The sequence below is a fragment of the Acomys russatus genome, chromosome 2 (assembly GCF_903995435.1).
Source record: "Acomys russatus chromosome 2, mAcoRus1.1, whole genome shotgun sequence".
NCBI lineage: Eukaryota > Metazoa > Chordata > Mammalia > Rodentia > Muridae > Acomys > Acomys russatus.
Genome location: NC_067138.1, coordinates 101,554,250 through 101,579,204, shown reverse-complemented (window position 1 = coordinate 101,579,204; position 24,955 = coordinate 101,554,250). Strand labels below are relative to the sequence as shown.

At 42.2% G+C, this 24,955-nt stretch overlaps 1 protein-coding gene across 1 annotated transcript in view; it reads left to right on the top strand.

Moving 5' to 3' along the window:
- LOC127205219 (cytochrome P450 2J4-like) overlaps positions 1-24,955 on the top strand; it is a 54,572-nt gene that overhangs the window by 7,556 nt on the left and 22,061 nt on the right. The window contains exons 2-7 of the mRNA XM_051164413.1: positions 4,328-4,490; positions 9,451-9,600; positions 10,083-10,243; positions 14,419-14,595; positions 15,545-15,683; positions 18,238-18,425. Of these exons, the coding sequence (XP_051020370.1) occupies positions 4,328-4,490; positions 9,451-9,600; positions 10,083-10,243; positions 14,419-14,595; positions 15,545-15,683; positions 18,238-18,425 (978 nt within the window). The remainder of the gene's footprint in view (positions 1-4,327; positions 4,491-9,450; positions 9,601-10,082; positions 10,244-14,418; positions 14,596-15,544; positions 15,684-18,237; positions 18,426-24,955) is intronic.

Here is a 24,955-nt window from a genome sequence, read left to right as displayed (position 1 = left end):
ACACTCTCCTTCTCTCCCAACTGCCTCCTCATCCTCATGGCTACACCTCACACTCTCTCTTCACTCAACTCTAAGGCCCCGTGGGCATCTCAACACTTATGCATTTGTTTTCAAATCTAACATCACACCTGACAACTTCTCTCCTCCAGGCAAAAGCTGGGTTTGCCTAGATTACTACCTCCACAAGGTATTTGCCTTCTCAGAATGGTGAAGAAAATCCTGACTAGAGTAAAATAGTTATAAAGAATGAAGTAAATCACAAAGCATAGGAACATCCACTCAGTGTGGCCGTCTGGGAACAGTTCCTGTCCTGGCTCTCGCAATGCATTTCCATCCCTGAGACTTTGAACACAGAGTTCATTCATTTTCCAGAAAAGGCAGTGGGTGGCTGGGTGGTTGGGTGGCTACGTGCCTGGAACTAAACCAATGCTTCTCACAGTGTCCCTCGACGACACAGAAGCCTTTGAGAGGGGAATAATCAAAAAGTTGGTGTCTGAGAATTGACTTGGAAAACAGCATCTGCCCCAGGAGCCCACTCATAGTGAACCAAAGAGCCTAAAGGCTTACAACCCCCAGATCTTCAGAGATGCCTCCATCCCCACATTCCGCCCTTCATTGCATTTTCCATATCTACTCATGGGTGGTGATGGCGCATGCCTTTAATTCCAGCACTCTGGGAGCAGAGGCAGGCAGATCTTTGAGTTTGAGGCCAGCCTGCAAGACTGGCTGGGTCAAAAGGAAGTTATTAAGGACTGTGGGTGAAGAGCAAAAGGAAGACGGAGTCTAGGCTATGTCTTTAATGTGGGTGCAAGAGTCTCACATGAGGCCCCTTCATTGTATCTGTTATACAGAGAGAGTTCCAGGAAAGTCAGGGGAAACTGTCTCAAAAAACAAAACAAAAACAAACAAACAAACAAGCAAACAAAAACCAGAGATCATTCTGCTCCCTACACCGATATTGGAATTTTTACTAAGGCTTCTATGCTTGCTACCACAGACTCCCACTAGACATCTTGAACGCTCTGAAAAACTGATGCCCTTATGTCACTGCCTTCACTAGACACCTAGTTAGAGACCTTGTTTTCTTTAGAACACTTTTGGGAAACACATTGACACTCACTCAATCCTTATGGTTGAATGTATGAGTGAAAGTTTAAAGAGAAATTTCATATTCTAAAGTGAGTTGAACTTTGGTGGAGGTTAGATTAGAAGAAATGTACTGAAACATTGCTCTTACACTAAGGTACCTCTTCCGCACACAGGTGCAGACTGTCCTCAGTGGTCCTCATTGTCACACACATCTATCTCATGTCTAAGTAGATGCTGTTATCCTCTAGATAAACAGACATTTGGTTTTCTAAGAAGTCTAAGCAAACTCCACAAAGCACACACAGACCTTCCTCAGCCCAGGTCAGTCCACAGGTGTCTCACACTCTGCCTCAGCCCAGGTCAGGTCACACGTGTCTCACACTCTGCCTCAGCCCAGGTCAGGTCACACATGTCTCACACTCTGCCTCAGCCCAGGTCAGGTCACACATGTCTCACACTCTGCCTCAGCCCAGGTCAGGCCACACGTGTTTCACACTCTGCCTCAGCCCAGGTCAGTCCACAGGTGTCTCACACTCTGCCTCAGCCCAGGTCAGGTCACACGTGTCTCACACTCTGCCTCAGCCCAGGTCAGTCCACAGGTGTCTCACACTCTGCCTCAGCCCAGGTCAGTCCACAGGTGTCTCACACTCTGCCTCAGCCCAGGTCAGTCCACAGGTGTCTCACACTCTGCCTCAGCCCAGGTCAGCCCACAGGTGTCTCACACTCTGCCTCAGCCCAGGTCAGTCCACAGGTGTCTCACACTCTGCCTCAGCCCAGGTCAGTCCACAGGTGTCTCACACTCTGCCTCAGCCCAGGTCAGGTCACACATGTCTCACACTCTGCCTCAGCCCAGGTCAGGCCATACGTGTCTCACACTCTGCCTCAGCCCAGGTCAGGTCACACGTGTCTCACACTCTGCCTCAGCCCAGGTCAGTCCACAGATGTCTCACACTCTGCCTCAGCCCAGGTCAGGCCACACGTGTCTCACACTCTGCCTCAGCCCAGGTCAGTCCACAGGTGGTCTCACACTCTGCCTCAGCCCAGGTCAGGTCACACATGTCTCACACTCTGCCTCAGCCCAGGTCAGGCCACACGTGTTTCACACTCTGCCTCAGCCCAGGTCAGTCCACAGGTGTCTCACACTCTGCCTCAGCCCAGGTCAGGTCACACGTGTCTCACACTCTGCCTCAGCCCAGGTCAGTCCACAGGTGTCTCACACTCTGCCTCAGCCCAGGTCAGGTCACACGTGTCTCACACTCTGCCTCAGCCCAGGTCAGTCCACAGGTGTCTCACACTCTGCCTCAGCCCAGGTCAGGTCACACGTGTCTCACACTCTGCCTCAGCCCAGGTCAGGTCACACATGTCTCACACTCTGCCTCAGCCCAGGTCAGGTCACACATGTCTCACACTCTGCCTCAGCCAGGTCAGGCCACACGTGTTTTCACACTCTGCCTCAGCCCAGGTCAGTCACAGGTGTCTCACACTCTGCCTCAGCCAGGTCAGGTCACACATGTCTCACACTCTGCCTCAGCCCAGGTCAGTCCACAGGTGTCTCACACTCTGCCTCAGCCCAGGTCAGTCCACAGGTGTCTCACACTCTGCCTCAGCCCAGGTCAGTCCACAGGTGTCTCACACTCTGCCTCAGCCCAGGTCAGGTCACACGTGTCTCACACTCTGCCTCAGCCCAGGTCAGTCCACAGGTGTCTCACACTCTGCCTCAGCCCAGGTCAGTCCACAGGTGTCTCACACTCTGCCTCAGCCCAGGTCAGGTCACACATGTCTCACACTCTGCCTCAGCCCAGGTCAGGCCATACGTGTCTCACACTCTGCCTCAGCCCAGGTCAGGTCACACGTGTCTCACACTCTGCCTCAGCCCAGGTCAGTCCACAGGTGTCTCACACTCTGCCTCAGCCCAGGTCAGGTCACACGTGTCTCACACTCTGCCTCAGCCCAGGTCAGTCCACAGGTGTCTCACACTCTGCCTCAGCCCAGGTCAGGTCACACATGTCTCACACTCTGCCTCAGCCCAGGTCAGTCCACAGGTGTCTCACACTCTGCCTCAGCCCAGGTCAGGCCACACGTGTCTCACACTCTGCCTCAGCCCAGGTCAGTCCACAGGTGTCTCACACTCTGCCTCAGCCCAGGTCAGGTCACACGTGTCTCACACTCTGCCTCAGCCCAGGTCAGGCCACACGTGTCTCACACTCTGCCTCAGCCCAGGTCAGTCCACAGGTCTCAATGCAGCCCAGGTAGGCCACACGTGTCTCACACTCTGCCTCAGCCCAGGTCAGGTCACACGTGTCTCACACTCTGCCTCAGCCCAGGTCAGGCCACACGTGTCTCACACTCTGCCTCAGCCCAGGTCAGTCCACAGGTGTCTCACACTCTGCCTCAGCCCAGGTCAGGTCACACGTGTCTCACACTCTGCCTCAGCCCAGGTCAGGCCACACGTGTCTCACACTCTGCCTCAGCCCAGGTCAGTCCACAGGTGTCTCACACTCTGCCTCAGCCCAGGTCAGGTCACACGTGTCTCACACTCTGCCTCAGCCCAGGTCAGGTCACACGTGTCTCACACTCTGCCTCAGCCCAGGTCAGGTCACACGTGTCTCACACTCTGCCTCAGCCCAGGTCAGGCCACACGTGTCTCACACCCTGCCTTCACTGGACTTTACGGAGCTTCAGTAGAGACTTTTCCTATTTGTCGACACTTACATCCTTGAACATTCTTTAGACAGCTGCCCACTCAATTCGTACTCACCTATATCAATGTTTTGGCCTTTGTTTTTGGTTTTTGGTTTTTTGGTTTGTTTGTTTGTTTGTTTTGGGGTTTTGGTTGTTGTTGGGTTGTTTGTTTGTTTGGGGGGTTTTTTTGTGTTGTTTTTGTTTTTTGGTTTTTCAAGGCAAGTTTTCTCTGTGTAGCCTTGGCTGCCCTGGACACACTTTGTAGACCACACTGTCCTCAAACTCACAGCAATCCACCTGCCTCCAACTCCCAAGTGCTAGGATTAAAGGTATGCGCCATCATGCCTGGCTGAGCATAAGTTCATCTTTAATTGAATTTGAATTTAGTCCACAAGAGGAAAAATATTTTCAGAAACACTTCCACAGACCAGGGCACGTCTCTCCATTCACAGTAGCACACAGACGTCTCAACATGTGTTTACAGACACCCGTGTCTGCCATCTATTGACACACTGGCACACACACACTCAACTATGACTATTGAAATGTTTTTCAGTTTGTGAAGAAGTATGGAAACATAATTAGCATGGATATTGGTAACATCCATTCAGTGATCATCACTGGACTGCCCTTAATCAAAGAAGTTTTCACTCACATGGAACAAAAATTTTTGAAACGCCCCATTACACCCATCAGAGAACGTGTCTTCAACAACAATGGTAAGTTTATGTCGCAGCACTATTGACTTCAGTGGATTATTTAAAAACAAGAAAGCAAATAAAAACTCCACATGATTTTGGATGGAAATGGGACACATGTTTGGAACGATTCCAGCAATAGCTGAAGGAAGGAAATGAAAAAGGGATATGACCAAGGTGCATTACACACATGGAATTTTCAAAAAAGGAAAAGGTGACAATAATAAATAACAAGTTTCCAGTACAATATAAGGTGTGTGTATGGTGTGTGTGTGGTGTGTATGTGTGTGGTGTGTGTGTGGTGTGTGTGTGGTGTGTGTGTGGTGTGTGTGGTGTGTGTGTGGTGTGTGTGTGGTGTGTGTGTGGTGTGTGTGTGGTGTGTGTGTATGGTGTGGTGTGTGTGTGGTATGTGTATGGTGTGTGTATGATGTGTGTATGGTGTGTGTGTGTATGGTGTGTGTATGGTGTGTGTGTGGTGTATGGTGTGTGTATGGTGTGGTGTGTGTATGGTGTGTGTATGGTGTGTGTGTGGTGTGTGTGGTGTGTGTGTGTATGTGTGTGTGTATGGTGTGTGTGTGTGGGTTGGTGTGTTGTGTGTGTTGTATGGTGTGTGTGTGGTGTGTGTGTGGTGGGTTGGTGTGTGTGTGGTAGTCTGGTGTGTGTGTGGTGTGTTGTGGTGTGGTATGGGTGTTGTGTGTGTGTGGTGTGTGGTGTGGTGGTGTGGTGGGGTGTGTGTGGTGTGTGTGTGTGTGTGTGTATGGTGTGTGTATGTGTGGGGTGGTGTGTGTGTGGTGTGTGTGGTGTGTGTGGTGTGGTGTGGGTGTGTGTGGTGTGTGTATGGTGTGTGTTGGTGTGTGTGTGTTGTGGTCTGGTGTGTTGGTATGGTGTGGTGTGTGTGGTTGGTGTATGGTGTGTGTGTGGGTGTGTGTGGTGGTGTGTCTGGTGTGTGTATGGTGGTGGATGTGTGTGTGTGTGTGTGTGTTGGTGTGTGTGTGGTGTGTGTGGTGTGTGTCTGGTGTGTGTGTGGTGTGTGTGGTGTGTGTGTGTGTGTAGGTGTGTGTGTGGTGTGTGTGTGGTGTGTGGGTGTGTGGTGTGTCGGTGTGTGTGTGGTGTGTGTGTGGGGTGTCTGGTGTGTGTGGTGGTGTGGTGTGTGTGTGGTTGTGTGTGTGGTGTGGTGGTGTGTGTAGGGTGTGGTGTGGTGTGTGTGGTGTGTGTGTGGTGTGTGTGGGTGTGTGTGGTGTGTGTCTGGTGTGTGTGGTGGTGTGTGTGTTGTGTGTCTGGTGTGTGGCTGGTGTGTGTTGTTTGTGGTCTGGTGTGTGGCTGGTGTGTGTGTGTTGTGTGGCTGTGTGTGGCTGGTGTGTGGCTGTGGTGTGTGGTGTGTGTGTGTCTGGTGTGTGTGTGGGTGTGTGTGTGTGGTGTCTGTGGTGTCTGGTGTGTGTGGTGTGTGTGTGTCTGGTGTGGGTGTGGTGTGTGTGTGGTGTGTCTGGTGTGTGTGTGTGTCTGGTGTGTGTGTGGTGTGTCTGGTGTGTGTGTGTGTGTCTGGGTGTGTGTGTGTGTGGTGTGTGGTGTGTCTGGTGGTGTGTCGTGTGTGTCTGGTGTGTGTGTTGGGTGTGTGTGTGGGTGTGTGGTGCTGTCTGTGTGTGTGTGGTGTGTGTGGTTGTCTGTGGTGGTGTGTGGTGTGTGTGTGTGTGTGTCTGGTGTGTGTGTGGTGTGTGTGTGTGTGTGTTGTGTGTGTGTGGTGTGTGTGTGGTGTGATCTGGTGTGTGTGTGTGTGTATGGTGTGTGTGTGGTGTGTGTGTTGTGTGTGTGTGTCTGGTGTGGTGTGGTGTGGTGTGTGGTGGTGTCTGGTGTGGTGTGGGTGTGTGGTGTGTGTCTGGTGTCGTGTGGTGTGTGTGTGGTCTGGTGTGTGTGGTGTGTGTGGTGGTGTCTGGGTGGGTGTGTGTGTGTCTGGTGTGGGTGTGTGTGTGTGTTGTGTGTTGTGTGTCTGGGTGTGTGGTGTCGTGGTGTGTGTGTGGTGTGTGTGTGGTGTGTGTCTGGTTTGTGTCTGGTGTGTGTGTGTGGTGTGTGTCTGGTGTTGTGGTGTGTCTGGTGTGTGTGCTGGTGTGTGTCTGGTGTGTGTGGTGTGTCTGGTGTCTGGTGTGTGTGTGGTGTGTGGTGTGTGTATGTGGGTGTGGTGTGTGTGGTCTGTTCCGGCCCTGTTCTGTCTGTCCTCTTCCCTCCTGTCTGCCCCCCCCCCCCTTCGTGCCCCTGCTCTTTCCGGTCATCTGGCTGTCCCCTTCCTAGCTGGAGCCGCGTCCGCGGACTGGCCTGTGTCCCTGCCCGAGGGGCTTGGCGAAGGGTGTGTCCTGCACACTCCTCTACACCCGGATCGGCGTCCAACAGCGTCTTCCACAGCCAGACCCACTGTGAGCTCCCTTCCTGTGCTCACTCCACCCGTTGGCCTTAGGAACACACTGAGAGCCAGCTTCCTCCCACTGCTGCTCTCCTGCTTGTGCCTCCTTAAAGTGCATCCTTAAGGCCAGGGCACACAGGCATCTCCAGCCTTCCAGACAGTGTTAGAATAGACTAGCACAAGTGTGTAAGGCGATCATTGAATCAAGTTATATGTGTGAAAGTTGAAAACTGACTTCAACTGATTTAACCTATAAAAGCCTCACTTTTAACCATTTCCTAGTTACTCCATAAACAAACAACAATTAATTGTACCCCACTGACTAGATCGTCTGCTGGGAGAAGTCCAGTCATCAGCATAAGTGATCAATAGTGAGCCAACTAGGTAAAAATAATTCTCATTGTGTGACACATAATCCATCTAACAAGGAAGTCTGAACCGATTAACTATACTGATTAAAATTTCATCATGCGACATTGGTAAGGCATTTATTAAGACATTCACGTTGGGTTTGGGATTCAGGAAAAGCTGATGAGCCTGTAGCGTTCACTGGACAGTATGAAACCACTCCATAGGGGTAGAATATCCTTGAAGGGACAAGAAAGCAGGGGTCTTAACAAACTGCAAGGTCTCCAGTGTGGCAAGTGTCTAGGTGGCATTTGGAAGTGGACACAGAACCGCCGAGAGTGACATGAAAGAGTCCAGTTCTTTTTTTTTCTTCAATTCTGAACTTCATATGGAAAAACAAAAAACCCAGAATAGCTAAAACAATCTTGTACAATAAAAGATCCTCCAGAGGAATCTCCATACCTGATCTCAAACTGTACTATAAAGCAACAGTAATTAAAACAGCATGGTACTGGCACAGCAACAGGCTGGTTGATCAGCGGAATCAAATCGAAGACCCAGATATGAATCCACACACATATGGTCACTTGATTTTTGACAAAGAAGCCAAATCCATTCAATGGAAAAAGGATAGCGTCTTCAAGAAATGGTGCTGGTCTAACTGGAGGTCTATGTGTAAAAAAATGCAACTGGATCCATATTTGTCACCTTGCACAAAGAGTCTAGTTCTTAATTTCCATCACAGCAGCGTGAGAAGCTCTCGAGTGTGGTTGGAGAGAAAAGGAGACCCCGCGCTGCACATTTTGAGACTCAGCTGGGATGCCAGGCTGAGAACAGAGGACTGACAGCAAAGATATTTTAAGTTATAAAATAAGGAGTTGAACACTCAAGGTGACAAAAAAAAAAAAAAGTCAATTAGACTGGGGTGGTGACATTAAACCCTCCTGGACTTAAGTCATTCAAGAGAGAAGCCATCATGGCACACGACTCAGATACCAGGAAAATAGGTTTCTCGGGGGACTAGCAGAGGGGCTATCAGAGGGACTAGCAGAGGGACTGCCAGAGGGGTGGGTGAGGACAAGAGGAACAATGACAGGAGACAACATGATTGGCGATGTTTCAGGAATACAGCAGTGGCTTCTGCAACACATGTGCTGAGTGTAAATTCCTGTAACTGACCAAGTTTACAGTCACCTGCATGACTCAGGAGTGAGTGCCCTCTGGGACAGAACTACAGCTCCTATCAGGAGATGTTATTTAAATTAAAGAGTTCATTATATACCCCCAAAGAAAATATAATATAAAAGGGATATTTTAGACATAGTTTTAAAGAACTAGAATGTTTCAGGACTTAAAAGAAAAAAATAAAACAACAAAAGTTATAGGAAATCTCTGGCAGAGAATTAGGATTCAGAATGGAAAGGAGAGTTTCAGCAAATAAATGACTTGCTTGATAAAAGCACACATGAGGTGCAGGCCAGGAGCTGTGTTTAAAGAACTGAGCATGGTTCTGAAAGGTAAGACAGAACAGGAGCCTGGCACTGTATGTGCCTTAAGACACGATGGATGCTGAGCTCAGTAGCATTTACCTCCAATGTAGGCCCCATGTACATACATACACATGTAACGCATATTTGTATATTTTTATAAACATATACATATGTGTGTGAGAAATACTCATATTTCTTAACTTCCTTAAGTTATTGTCATTTTTTTAAAGTATGTTTTTTACTAGAACGTCTTCTATAATTCCTTTTCTTTATTCCTTTGAGATGTGTGCTCTGTCTTATTCATGGGTGCCTGTCTGGTAGTGATTGTGACATAAATAGACTTATATGTCTACTAATCGAAGTGGGGGCTTTAGAACCAGAGAAGCTAGGGGTTGAACACCTGGGTGCCTATCTGCTTGTTTTTCAAAGTTTATTTTGCAATCTATTATCATGCCTCAGTGTTCTGACCAACTGAAATGAACATTTCCTTTGACCAACTGAAATGGACATTTCCTTAGTTGGTAATGGACATATAGAGTTTCAAAGTTATACAATGCATAAAAAGTATTTACTAAATTATGTGCCGTTGCAAGTCACCAGAACATGTTAGCCACTTGCATTGGGTTTGGCTCTGCATAGCTACCAATTCCCATGCTGAACTTTCTTTTCACCTGTACACACAAGTAGTACATTTTTCAGATACCTGTAAGCCAGAATTACAGTGTCATAATGTTCAGTCTCTGCTCTCCAGGACTGATCATGTCCAATGGCCAGACATGGAGGGAGCAAAGAAGGTTCGCCCTGATGACGCTGAGGAACTTTGGGTTGGGGAAGAAGAGCTTAGAGCAGTGCATACGGGAGGAAGCCCAGCACCTTGTGGAGGCCATCGCAGAGGAGGGAGGTGAGCATTTCACAGGGCGGGTGCAGGGGGCTGTGGCCCTTTCATTCATTGAACAGATTCTCATTAATTGTCTAGAGCTTATCCTTGGTCTGTAGTGTGCTGGACACGGAGGATTGAACAGTGATCATTTAGCCATGACCCTGGCCCAGAAGTTCTACAGCTAAACACAAATAATGGGCCACTATACAGAGTGCTGAACTTAAAGTCTGCTTTATCTCTGTGGCTTCCCAGATATTGGCAAAGCCCTTGAATCATGAAAGTCTCCATGTAAGGGGCCATGGTCACAGCTTTCCATAATATATTCCATTGTGAATATTTTATGTATTGTCACACAGACTAAAATCTTCATGAAATATAACAAGAAAAGAAAGAAAAGGAAAAAAGGAAAGCAAAGGAAGGAAAGAGGGAGGGAAGGAGGGAGGAAGGAAGGAAAGAAGAAGCCACAATCTTTGAAAGACTCCCCCACCCGTCTCTACCTCCAGGTCAGCCTTTTGACCCTCAATTCAATATCAACAGTGCAGTTTCAAATGTCATTTGCTCCCTCACCTTTGGGGAGCGCTTTGCGTATGAGGATGAGCAGTTTCAGGAACTGCTGAGGTTATTAGATGAGGCCACATGTTTGGAGGCATCAATGATATGCCAGGTAAGCTCTCTGCCTTTGCGTATTTTGTAAAGAATAGTAGATTGCTATTTCTTTAAAAACACATAGGACTTTCCTTCTGTTTGGAGGACTTTTTGAAGCTAATATATAATGTTTTAAAATTTGAATTTGACACAAACCTATTTAGAATATAAGAACGTAGGAAATACAAAATATTTCTAACAGTTATATAAACTCTTTAACAATTACCTTAGTAAATATATGTTTTTTAAAAAACAACAATGTTTTTAGAAAAACAAATAACAACATTATGAGTGACTAGGATTGGCTCCTTCTATGCCTCCTTTCTTCCCTGAGTCACCTTCTGAGTGTATGTTCTAACTCATCAACTTGCTTTAAGATTATGAGATATAACAGAGATTGATTTACATGCAGAATTTTAGATGCACCAAGATAGGAAATATGTTTCTTCAAGGCTGCCAAATACAAATAGCCAAAACACTAAGAATGTAACATTTATATAATTGCTGATTTTTGTCACGGTTCTTCTTGCTGTAGGTAGGTTATTGCATATGTGTGTAGTAATATAAATGTATACGTACATATATTAAGAAAAACAGAAAAGAAGATTCCTCTTTCTACACAGTGCGGTGTCTAAATGAGATGCCACTTTCTCTATTGTTAGGTATTTGAATTGAGGTTAGTGTTAAGGTAAGTTGGTTTAGGGTGTTAAAAATAATAGATCCATGAACACATCCGCTCAGTTGGATTGTTAGTGTGATTTTTTTAAAAATTGTTTATTATATTTTACAGTTAAACTATAGTTATTATCATTTCCTTCCTCCCTTTCTGTCTTCCAAACACTCACAAGTAAACCTTCTTGATCTCTTTCAAATCCATAGCCTCAACTGGTCATTAATTATTGTTTTCTTATGTATGTGGATAGACATATGTATCTCTAAATTCATAACGCAACCTACCATGATGTTTCTATAATGTTATTTTTGTATATGTTTTCAAGGATGGTAATTTGGTGTTGGGTAGCCAGTTGCTGACCTCTTCCCTGGGGAAGACTGGTTCTCTCTTTCTCAGCACTCCTTAGCTGCTTGTAGCGCTTTTGGAAGAAATGCTCTCTAGATAGCTCTCAAGAGCGTTTGACGGACAGTGTAATTTAACTTTCTTTTCTTTTGATTTTCATTGTGGAGGAGCTATCGAGACATGAGAGCAGCTTACTGAAAGCATCCTTATTTGTTACTTCAGGATTTCTGTGACTTTTTGGTTCATTGTTGTTTATTCTGTAAACTGGGCAGTCCTGAGTTTGATTTACATCATATTTGTTACGACTCCCCTTGTTGGTTTATTCTTCTTTACCCACTTACAACCTCATCTCAAAGGTCACTTTCGACTAATGTGAATTTGAAATCCACTTTCTAAGACACCAGAATAGTTGTACCTATGTGTTTTAAATTTTCTTTTGCTTGTGGATTATGCATTTTCTCTCTCGTAACTCTCAGTTTGTGGGTGCCCATGTCAGTAAGGTGTATTCCTTAGAAAATGTATGATGTTAGTCTAGGTCTCTTCAACTGCTTCATCCACGTTTTTCTGTTTTGTTGTTGTGTTGGAGCCATTGGCATTAAAGATCGCTGTTGAACAATCTTCACTAATCCTTATAATTTTGCAATGTTTTTCTAGTTGCTTGAATTACTATCTATTCTTCATTTTCCTCTCTATTACTATTACAGCTTTGCTGGTTAGTTTGGCTAACCACAACAGATTTCTTCGTAGTGCTCATGAGTTCAGGCACTTTTATGAAACTTACCTTTTCCTGTGTCTCACGATTGATGACGGTTTTGTTCCTCTTCTCTGTATAACGTTGCTTTAGTGCCTTCTGCATTGCTGTCTGGGTGAAGCTTAATTACCTTACTTTCTGCATTTCTTGAAAACTATTGCATTTTTCCATCAATTAAAAATTTTAAGATTTATTCATTGTATTTTATGTGTACAGGAGGTGTGCCTATGTGTAAGTTTGTACCCCACATCGATGCAATGTCCTTGGATACCAAAACATGGGCCTTGGATCCCCTGAAACTGAAGATGGTTGTGAGCCACAATGTTTGTACTGGGAATCAAACCCAGGTCCTTTCAAACAGAAATCTGTGCTCTTATCTGCTGAGCCATCTCCTTAGTCCCCTATCACCAATAGTAAATGATAAATTTTCTGGCTGTAGCAATGCACACACACACACACACAAACACACACACACACACACACACACACACACACACACACACACATCTGTATGTATTATGTATATATTTTTTCTTAATTTTATCCCAGACTTTTTAGACATTATAGTTATGCTCAGTATTTTTTCTTACTGATATTTGAATGCAATGTTTCCTAACATTGTTGTCCATTCCTTATAGTCTCCTGTTTAATTTAGTCTATCGGTGATGTTTTCATAGTATGTTTTTATTTGATTCATCAAACTGCTCATGTTTTAGCATTTCCATTTGTTTTTTGTTTTCTTGGGAATCTGTTTCTTTGCTGCATGTGTCTTCCATGTTAGTAGTCTTTTTAACCATGTTACTGATTTTCTCATTGATTTTGATGACTTTTTCATTTACCTTAATGACTTTCTTGCCTCATTCTGTATTTAATGCATTTGCCTATTTGTATGCCTTTTCAGTCCACTGATCATTTCTATAAGAAAACTCTTGAGGTCTTCATGTAGCACTTAACTTGTTTTTAGTATGTTTGGGTTCATTTGTTCAGAATTAATGCTTTTTAGTTGCTTTCTTCCAGTGGTATTTTCATATTTCTGTGCTTATTTATTGCAATTTATATCCTTTCCACAGTGTGTGGAGGTAACAGTTGTGGATGGTTTAGCTTTGCCATATATTGCATACACAATGGTTCCAGAGAGAATGAATCTAAAACACACTTACTGGCCTTTTAAAAGTTCATTTTCTCTTTAATACCTTCTGTTTCTATGCATTGACTTCTCTATGATGCATGCAAATATGGATTTATTCTCATTCATGCTACCCCAAAATCACTTTCTCCTCAAGTTCAGGAATGCCCTTAGCTAAAAACTTGGAAATTGGTTCACATGACTTATAGATATGAAAAGGACCATAAAGGATGAGACTGGTTGTTCGTATTGTCTACGCTACTTTGTGTACTTGTTTTAACTCTCACTCGTGGTAGTTCCAAGTCCAGCAACTCCGTTGCTTTCTTCTCAGTAAGCAGAGCCTAGGAGGCCAGCGGAGTTCAGTGAGTGCACAGCCGACCGCTAGGTGTGTGTGTGTCAGGGGGAAATTTGTTAGAGGGAATAAAGAGGTGGCAGAGAGTGATAATGAACATCTTGGCATGACAAATCATATCAGGCACTTTATTCACCATTAATTTAATTTAAGATTGCCACCTTAACATACAGAAATCAAATCATGTTGGGAACACGAGCATACACCGTTACTTGCACAAAACATATCAGCGATAATTTCCCTGAGATAAAATAAATTCTTACAAAGAATTAAGAAGAAGGGGGAAAGAGGCCTATCTCTTTACTACAGTCAAATAGAAATTTTCCAAGAATTGGCTTCTGGATATTACTTTCATGAAGAGAAGGACAGGGACTGTGCTCACTTCAGAGTCACTATCTTTCCACAGTGAGTACCAACTGCACAGACCGGATGAGAAATGCTTTCAGTGTGATCATTGAGGCTGAGATGGCTGAGCTACAGAGAGGAACATAGATAATGATGGTGGTTTGGAGGATTTTATCTCTGTAGGGCTTACAGTTGCAAAGCACAGTGTTTAACATTGAGTGTAGTAGATGGATTTCAAGGATTGTAAGTCAAGAAGTGAAGCCACGAGACCACATTGGTAAATGCTTTAGAAACTATTTACAAAAAGAGCTGAGAAGGCATTAACAGTGAAATCATAAAAATGATTGAATAGTATAACATCATTCAGTTGGAGAGATGATGATGTAGACCATGGAGGAAGGAGTTGGGATCATTAAGAGTGGCCTGCTGTTTCATATGTTTTGCACAGCACAGTGGAAACACCTGTACTGAAGTGGTGAGAGGGAAACAAGAAACCAAGATGGTCCCTAAGCTCCACTACAGGAAACAATGGGAAGGACAACATTGTTTTAGGTCAGAAACTTGCCCCATGGCTTCTCCAATATTTTCTTATTTTACTTTATCAGCTCTACAATGTCTTTCCATCCATATTCAAATATCTTCCTGGACCACATCAAAGAGTTTTCAGAAACTGGGGAAGACTGAGATTGTTTGTTTCCCATATGATGGACAGTCACAGGAAAGATTGGAACCCTATTGAGCCAAGAGACTTCATTGATGCTTTCCTTACAGAAATGACAAAGGTGAGGAAGATGCTGCCTGGGTCTTCTTAGAAAGGTAGTTGTGTAGAAGTTCCCAATTGATCTTGCATCCTGCTGCCATGTATTTAAGGGTATAGCTCTGCACTGCTCCACTGCTAGATGAATCCCTATGCCTGTTGGCCAGCTGAGCTCCTTCTGAGGATTACCATGATGCTCCAAGTTCTCAGAGGATGCTAATATCCTCTGCTATGGCTCTTTCCTTCCTCTTCACTGCCAAGTGTGTAGCATCTTTCTTCTCTCATCATCTGCTTCCATATATACATCTCTTTTCTCTGGTTCTCATGCTCTGGCGAACCCCCCTCTAATAAGGATAATTCATGCTAATATTCCTCTATCAAATTAATCATACTTGCAAAGTCAATTTTAGCTTATCAGTGATATGCACACTTTATAAAATAAAGATATGGACATCTTTGTAGATTACTGAAAACACACTATAAGTTAGGAGTAGTATTTTAGAAATACATAAAGCAGTATGCTGGGAGTATCATTAGAAGGAAAGGGTTCACTGATATTTTACATGAGGTCCTAAAAATGGTATTTTAATTCATTCCAGATGTAGTCAAGTTGACAACAAAAAATAAACAGCACAAATACTCTTCTTATGTTAAACAATTGAAGCAGAGATATGTACACTGGGCGTGCTGGGCCATGTCGTGACTGAAAGACGTAACTGTTGGTGAAAGTAAATCCTCCTTTGTATCCAATTTTAGTAAAATTTCCCACATCACTAAAAGCTTTTACAAAGCTATAGTCATAAGCAAGTGATTGTTTTGATTTTTATTCATTCAAGTGCTTTTGATTACCCTATCACTTGAAGGAGAACACCACTACTCAATGAGGCCAAATTCCTTCTAAATTTGTTTTCTTATTCTTGATATAATCAGAAAATTTCCAACTAAAAAAATTAATTATACACTATCTTTTCTAGTACCCAGACAAAACTACAAGTTTCAATGAAGAAAACCTCATCTGTAGCACTCTGGACCTCTTCTTTGCTGGCACAGAGACAACATCTCACACACTGCGCTGGGCTCTGCTCTACATGGCCCTCTACCCAGAAGTGCAAGGTGAGCATGTGCAGACTGCACCCGGACAAGGCAAAATGGTGCTTCTGAAAGGTGTGGTTTACATGGGCCAGAAGCTAGAAATGGCATTGAAAAAGACATGGAACAGCTGTAAGACAGGGTGTTTTGGGTAAAGGGCATAGCCTTCACATGTCCTGTCAGGACAGTGATGAACCGTGGGTACAGATTTTGTAGTCTAGGCTTTGAAGGCTCTTCAATTCTAGAGGAAAATAGAGAAGTCAGCTGTCATTGTGGGCTGCCCCAAAGAATGGCACTGTCCCATGAAAAGCCACTAAGTCTGTCCTTCCTTCCCAGCACTGCCTTCTCATTTTCTCACAGAGAACATCAAGACAGGTCAGTCTGACACATGGCATCCTGTTGATGTAACCTCTGCTGCCCACACACTCATCATGGTGTCTCCCTGTGTTACATTGTCCCCACTGGCATTAGCCTGTTCTTGCCTCAAAGCACAGTGTTAGGCTTTCAGGCTACCAAGGATGTGAGCTTTCAGATGAATTTTATCAGAGGCTACCCATAGATGTTTGAAATTCTCCTAAGAAATTACTGCATGGAGACTTGCCGCCATGCTCTTCCTCGAGAGACGCCACAGTGTGCCTCACTACAGAGCTCTTTGTGTATTGTTCATGTCTCCACAGAGACTTTCAGTCCTTCAGAAATAGTGGCCCATCCCATCATTTTTATTCCTCTAGATTATAGAAATGTTTATCACATGGGAGATAAGAATATTTTTTATGTCATTAAACTTTTTTTTCCCCAAATTTTCATACGAGTTTGTGAGCAAAACATAAAGTCACTGTGGCACATTCAAGTCAACTATTTTTGGCCTAAGATAAAAATAAGAATAGTGATCACAATCTCTCCCAAGTAGTGACATTAAATTGGTCATTTCTTAGGCTCCATTCACTTTTAGAGACAGGTCTTTCACTGGTCTGGAACTAACCAAGTAGACTAGCCTCTCTTGTCAGTGAGCCGTGGAAATCTGCCTGTCTCTGCCTCCCTAGTACATTAGAAGTACATTTTTACCATACCTGAATTTTTTCACATGAATTGTAGGAATAATTTCAGATCATCGTGTTTCATAGCTATCATGTTATTTATTGAGCTTTCTTTCATGCCCAAACTTTTTTATTTGCTGAATACATTTTTGTTGTGATATAATTCTATAACCAAAACTAATTTGTATATTGGAGAGTTAATTTGAACTGACAGAATCTATAACTATTCAGGAAGTATGGCATGAACAAGAAGCTGAGACATCACATCTCAACTGCAAACGCAAAACAAAGAGAAAACTGGAAATAAGCCATCAATAGAAACACTCACACCCATACCCGGTGGCATGCTTCTTCTTTCAAGATGCTACTTCCTAAAGGCTCCAGGGATTCCCAAACAGCACCACCTCCCAGGACAAAGTGGTTAAATAGTAGAGCCTATGCTTGTTACATTTCTCATCTAATCTTTTTCATTTGCGCCATTGGTCATCGTATGTCATGATCCAAAGTGTTTTTGGTCTAACTTTAAAAGATCCCATAGTCTTTTACAATCTCAATACTGTTCAAAAGTCCGAAGTCTCCTCTGAGCCTCAAGACAATCTCTTAACTGTAACTCATTGTAAATCCAAAAGACAGATTTATATAGTTCCAGTATACACTGTCAGAGAATATACTGAGCCTGGAAGAATGTAATTAGCTACAGTAGCAACAATGATTTCTAACAGTTTGCAATTCCATCCACTCTGATACATCTCCTTAGGAAATCAGTCTTTAAATATTCAGTACTTTGAAACTTTGTGTCCTCCCTATGAACTCATTTTGTGAAATTATAGATGGAGTGGTCCTTAGTCTTGTGAACTGCATTAGTGCCTCCAAATGGATACCAGACAGGCCAGTGAGATGGCTCAGGTACAGGCTGCAAGCCTGACCACCTGAGTTACCCAGAAACCAGATGGCACAAGAAGAGAATTGACAAGTTGACCTATGCACTTCACTGTTTCACTTTGGAACATGTGCAAGTGCACACGAATAGAAAAATAAAAAACCTTTCAAATGTTTCTTTTTAAAAAAAAATTATAGGAACCAAAGAGATTCCCTTCTCTTTAGAATACTAAGTCACACAGAAGCTTTGCCTTCTAGAGACAGAAGGTTAATCCTTATCAGATAAGATATCTCCTAATGTCTTGATTGTAGACATCTCGGACTCTCAAACTCTGAATATTAAGCTTTTACTTTTTCTAAACCATTGGATGAAAGGAACTAATTTGCAAAAGCCCGAGTGGGTACTGCTATAGGCTTAGTCTTGCTGATCACAGCTGTTCAGGTCCTAGTAGGTAGGAAGCTGTGGTTGTATTGTAAGCACAAGGAAAATTACAGAGCTGACATCTTTCAAATCAGTTCCTTGAGGAGATGAGGACCATGGTGTCCTTTGTAAACAGAACCCTGGGTGAAATGTAAAAAGATAAAGTCTTGGAGACAACTTCTCTGTCTGCAGAAGAAATTGCTAAACTCTGAAGCTAACAGAGTTCCCTGTTTTCCTGCAGAGAAAGTACAGGCTGAGATTGATGAAGTGATTGGCCAGAAGAGACAGCCAAGCACAGACGACCGAGAGTCCATGCCCTATTCCAATGCTGTCATCCACGAGGTGCAGAGGATGGGCAATATTGTCCCTTTGAATGTTCCCAGGGAAGTAACAACTGATATCACATTGGCTGGGTTCCACCTGCCGAAGGTAACTTTGCAATCTCAGCTTCTGACCTTCAGTCCATCCTTGCATTATCTAAAGAACCCAAACATAAAAATAATATATACATATGTGTGTGTGTGTGTGTGAGAGAGAGAGAGAGAGAGAGAGAGAGAGAGAGAGAGAGAGAGAGAGGAAATCATTTAAACTGGAAGAGAGATATTATTTATAACAAAATGTGAGCATTCTTCCAATGTGTGTAAGTGACATTTATGTGTACTGTGGGGTGCAGAGAAAGGAAGATTCCTTTGTTGAATTTGCTCAGTCAAAGTTGTATTTATTTTCTAAAGAACATCCTCGTCTAGCCTGTGCTAACGTGCTCTCATGGGAGTCAGCATTTCTTGGGCACATGTGTGCTCTAATGAGGATTTCCAGCTTCTGCTTACTCTCCATTGCTGAGAACTTTCCATCCCATGAAGAAAACCGGTCTGAAGTGAATTATTAATTATAAGGAAAGGGGAGAAAAAAGCAGATAGTTGCTGAGCAAACATGAGGATGCTTATTCATTACAAACTGTGTTCACCCCCTTTTCCTAAGTATTGGTCCCACATTAGAAAGGTGAGACTCAGTAGAGTAACCTCACATAAGACCTCTCTACTACCACATACAATTTCCTAAGGCTTGGGATCTGTAACAAAACCTGCTCTGATTGTTTGTATTTCCAAAGACTCACTATGTTAGATAGTGAAAGATCTCCCCTGTACTTTCCTTCATACATTCCTCTTACAGTCGCTCTGTTCAAGGATCATATGCAGCTCTCAGCTTAGAATCTGCTCATGGTTTCTGCAGAGAGCTCTCCAGACCACATCACACTCTTTCTGGTCAGGGCACAGTTATCATCCTTTCCACTCTTCTTATATACTGTATATTGAACAAAAGCAGACATGCTTTACATTGTTTACTAAATATGTTTCATTTCTTACATATACTTTTATATTATCACACATATATACTAAATTACCTATAGGAAGAAGAACCATGACACAATCAGGAATTATATAAATATTACATTCTTAGTGTTTTGGCTGCTTGTATTTGGCAGCCTTGAAGAAAACATCTGTCTTATTTTGGTGCATCTGAAATTCTGGATGTAAATCAATATCTATCGTATCTCATCATTATCAATTTAAAACACCTATCTAGACCTAAAAACATCTTAACCCCTAAACAACTAAGCATAATTATAAAACTAAACTATCTGGTCTAGAACCCCATCCAATACTTGAGAAGGGATAAAATTGATGAATTGAGTACACAGGGAGTGTATGTTAGCAGCTTTCCAAATGAGATGACAGAGAGAGTTTGCTACCTGAGCAGTCACCCAAAGCTCTCTACAAGATTGGAGCATCTTCTTCAGCCTTCTGGCTCAATATATCTGACAGACATATTTGAGAGGCAGGAACTATTGAGGAGTCATGGCAGAGTTTGGACGTCAACTCTACCTGCATCCAAGCTTCTCCTTTTTTGGGGGGCAGAATTCTGTCTTTGGTAGAGGCAAGGACATCTTGACCAGTGGCTTCTTTTCCACATTTAAAGCCATCTTCATAAGGAGGTTCTTTGATGCTCATCATCCTCTTTGAGGTAGGCTGGGTCTTGCCAGGAATTAACCTGTCTCATTGTCAGTGAATCTTTAAAATAATAATTTAAAAAAGACTTTAAATGCCATATTCTTTATATCTCTGAAGTTTTTGAAGACTCTATCTAACTATTTTACCTTATCTTTCTTAGAATCATACCTATCTGTTACACCTAAGATATAAGATGTATATTTTTGTGATAAAAATAGACTAGTAATTGACATGACCATGATGTGATCAACTAACAATTAATTTGTATAACTTATTTATCCTAAACAGCCTGCAATAGCATTTCAAAGTACTGGAAGTAAACCTTGTGTTTTAATTGAGTTATACGGGTACAATACCTCATATTAGGGTAAATATATATATATATATATATATATATATATATATATATATATATATATATATATATATGGTGTGTGAAGAATAATCTTACATTTGAATTAAATCACTGTATGTAAAACTAAACTTATTTTGCATCTATATACAAAATTCTATACCAGTGAATTAAAAATAACCTTGTGAGTGACAATTGAGGCATTGAGGAGTAGATTTACTAATCTACTTTTTGTTCTATCTCTCCTATATATTTTTATATTCCTCCTTCTTTCTTTTCAACCCCTATCTCTAAACCTAAGAATGGGAGATAAGTGAAATGAGAAGCATCACTGAATCCAACCTTGTTTTCACTCTAAATAAGATCAATAATAACTTGTAACCAAGTCCCATTGACAATAACCATCTATATCCCAAGAAAGCAGCCAAAGCCCTTCCTGGCCCCCTTATAGGAAATGGGGAGTCATGCTCTTAAAATTTCTTCTGGCTGATTTGGGATAAATAATACCTTTGTAGGGGCCAAAATAAAATTGGGGAAATGTTTAAACAAGTTAGGAATAGCATTTGTGGTCCAGTTTCTAAATGTTGAGAAATTCTGGGCTTAATTAGAGTCCTGTGTGGGACAGTCTGAAATGCTGGACCAATTAGTATTAGAAGTTTTCTTCGAAGCTGTCCTGGGAGCTGTCTTGTTCTGATGAGGAACAGCAACTGAAGCCCTTGGTGCTGGAACATGAAGGATGCAGGATGCCAGTGTCCAGTATGCTAGAAATGAATCCTGCCAGGTATGATCCAGAGTTGGTGTTTGGTTCTTTTGTTCGGAAAACATATAATTTCTCAGAAGCATTATACAGTCCTAAAATTACGAACATATAAGGTTTGTGTGATGCACAGAACAATTAAAGCTGGTTCTCTGCTCTTTGGCTGAGCAGAAAAAAAGACATCTGTAAATCTTCATTCATGCCACATGAAGAATGGCATCTAATAATAATTCACAGGGGTTCTGTAGCCAACAAGAAGCAGTGTCTATGCCTAGACACTCATGTCTCAGCCAGTCTCAGAGCTATTGCCATATAGTGGGATTAGCAATGTAAGTTACCTGCTTGTTCTGCAGTTTAAATTCTTCACATTCTGATTGTATCCCCCTCCCTCATCTCCTCTCCCTCCCTCCCCTAGTTCTCAGAAAGAGGAGCCCTCCTCCCCTAACACCTGACCTCAGCCTATCAAATCTCCTCTGTACTACCTATAACCTCTTCCTCTGTAGCCTGGCAAGGCCACCCTGCCAAGGGAAAGTGATCTGAGTTCGGTGGCCAAAGTCCATTTCTAAAGTAGTTCCTGTGCTACTACATCTGAGCTGAGGGTCTAGGTCCACATCATACATGATCCTTGGTTGATGTATCAGTCCCTGTACTGTAGGGTAGTTATCCTGTATTATGTGGCTAATATCTTTTTATGAGTATATACCATGCATGTCTTTCTGAGTCTGGGTTGCCTCACTTAGCATGATCTTTTCTAGTTCCATTGTGTAAATGTACCAAAGTTTCTTTATCCATTCTTCAGTTGAGGGACATCTAGGTTGTCTCCAGATTCTGGCTATTACAAATAAAACTGCTATGAGCATAGCTGAAAAAATTCCTTGTTGTATGGTGGAGTATCTTTCGGATATATTCCCAGGAAAGGTAAGCCTGGGTCTTGAGGTAGAATTATTCCCAATGTTCTGGGAAAGCACCAGATTGATTTTCAAAGTGGTTGTACAAGTTTGCACTCCCACAACAATAGAGGAGTGTTCCCCTTTCTTCACATTCTTGCTAGCATGTACTGTCACCTGAGCTTTTGATCTTAGCTATTCGGATAGGTGTAAGATAGAATCTCAGAGTCATTTTGAGTTTTGTTTCCCTGAAAGCTAGGGATGTTGAGCATTTCTTTAAGTGTTTCTTAGCCAATCCATATTCCTCTGCTGAGAATTTTCTGTTTAGTTCTGTACCCGAATTTTTAATTGGACTATTTAGTTTTGTGGTATATCATTTCTTGAGTTCGTCATATATTTTGGCTATTAGCACTTTGTAAGATGTAGAGTTGATGAAGATCTTTTCCCAGTCTGTTCACATTACAGAAGCTCTTCAGTTTCATGAGGTCTCATTTATCAATGGTTGATCATAAGGCCTGAGCTTTTCAGGAAGTTGTCTCCTGTGCCAATGAGCTCAAGGCTTTTGCCCACTTGTTCTTCTAACAGATGTAGTGTGTCAGATTTTATGTTGAGGTCTATAATCCCTTTGGATTTCAGTTTTGTGTAGGGTGATAGATATGTGTCTATTTTCATTTTTCTACACAGACCCATTCACTTAGAGCACCACCAGTTGTTGAAGATGCTATCTTTTTTTCATTGTATAGATTTTGCTTCTTTGTCAAAAATCAAATGTCTACAGGTATGTGGGTTTATTTCTGAGTCTTTGATTCAATTCCTTTGATCAACCAGCTTATCTCTATGCCAGAACCATGCTGTTTTTATTGCTGTTGCTCTCTAGCACAGTTTGAGATCCAGGATGGATATTCCTCCAGAATGTCGTTTATTGTACAGGATCATTTTAGCTATTCTGGATTTTTTGTTTTTTCATATAAAGTTGAGACTTGATCTTTCAAGGCCCATAAAGAATTGTGTGGGTATTTTGATGGGAATTGCATTGAATCTGTGAGTTGCTTTTGGTAAGATGGCCATTTTTCCTATATTCATTCTCCCAATCCATGAGCATGGGAAATCTTCCCATACTCTGAAATATTCTTCAAATTTTTCTTCAGAGAATGAAGTTTTTTTCATACAAATCTCTCACTTTCTTGGTTAGAGTTACACCAAGATACTTTATATTCTTTGTGGCTATTGTGAAGTGTGTGGTTTCCCTAACTTCTTTCTCAGCCTATTTGTCAGTTTTATACTGATTTTTTTTAGTTAATTTTCTATTTATCAACTTTGCTGAAGGTGTTTATCAGCTGTAGGAGTTCCTTTATAATAATTTGGAGTCACTTACATATACTATCATCTCATTCATGAATAGTGGTAGTTTGACTTCTTCTTTCTTGATTTGTATCCCCTTGATCTCCTTTAGTTGTCTTATTGCTCTAGCTAGGACTTCAAGTACGATATTGAGGAGATACAAAGAGAGTCGACAGCCATGTCTTGTCCTTGATTTCAGTGGAATTGATTTAAGTTTCTCTCCATTCAGTTTGATGTTGGTTCTAGTCTTGCTGTATATTTCCTTTACTATGTTTAGGCATGTGCCTTGTATCCCTGTTCTCTCAAGGAGTTTTAAGATGAATGTGTATTCAATGCTGTCAAATGCTTTTTTGTCATCTAAGGAGATAATCATGGGGGTTTTTTTCTTTCAGTTTGTTTAAATGATGAATTACATTGATGGATTTTCATATAGTGAACCACCCCTGCATGCCTAGGATGAAGCCTACTTGGTCATGGTGAATGATAGTTTTGATGTGTTCTTGAATTTGGTTTGGGAGTATTTCATTAGTATTTTTGCATCAATGTTCATAAGAGAAATTGGTCTGAAATTCTCTTTTTGTTGTTGAGTCTTTCTGTGGTTTAAGTATCAAAGTGACTTTGGCTTCATAGAATGAATTTGATAATGTTCCTCCTGTTTCTATTTTACAGAATAGTTTGAAGATAATAGGTTTTAGCTTTTCTCTGAAGGTCTGGTAGAATTCTATGCTGAATCCATCTGGTCCTGGGCTTTGTTGTTGTTGTTGTTGGGAGTCTTTTGATGACTGCCTCTATTTCCTTAGGTTTGATAGGACTACTCAGTTTGTCTATTTGATCATGATTCAGTTTTGGTAATTGGTAGGTATCAAGAAAATTGACCGTTTTTGTTTAGGTTTTCATATGGGCTTTTGAAGTAAGACCTGATGATTCTTTGCATCTCTTCAGGGTCTGTCATTATGTCTCCCTTTTCATTTCTGATTTTGTTGATTTGAATACTCTCCTTCTGCCTTTTAGTTTGACAAAAGGTTTGTCAATCTTGTTGATTTTCTCAAAGAACCAGCTCTTGGTTTCATTGATTGTTTGAGTTATTTTCTTTGTCTCCAATTTATTGATTTCAGTCCTGAGTTTGATGATTTCCAGCCATCTACTCCTCTTGGGTGTATCTGTTTCCTTTTGTTCTAGAACTTTCAGATGTGCTGTTAAGTTGCTAGTATGCGATCTCTCCAGTTATTTTATAAAGGCACTTAGTGCTATGAACTTTCCTCTTAGCACTGCTTTCTTTGTGTCCCATAGGTTTAGGTATTTTGTGCCTTCAGTTTCATTGAATTATAGGAAGTTTTTAACTTCACTTTTTATTTCATCTCTTACCCAGATGTCATTGAGTGGAGAGTTGTTCATTTTCCATGAGTTTGTAGGCTTTTGGTCATTTCTTTTGTAGTTAAGTTCCAGCTTTAATTCATGGTGGTCTTAGACGTTCCTTTGTAACAAAATATATGGTCAGTTTTGGAGAACATTCCATGAAGTGCACAAAAGAAAGTGTATTCTTTTGTGTTTGGGTAAGATGTTCTGTATATATCAGTTAGGTCCATTTGTTTCATGTCTATTAGTTTCCTTCT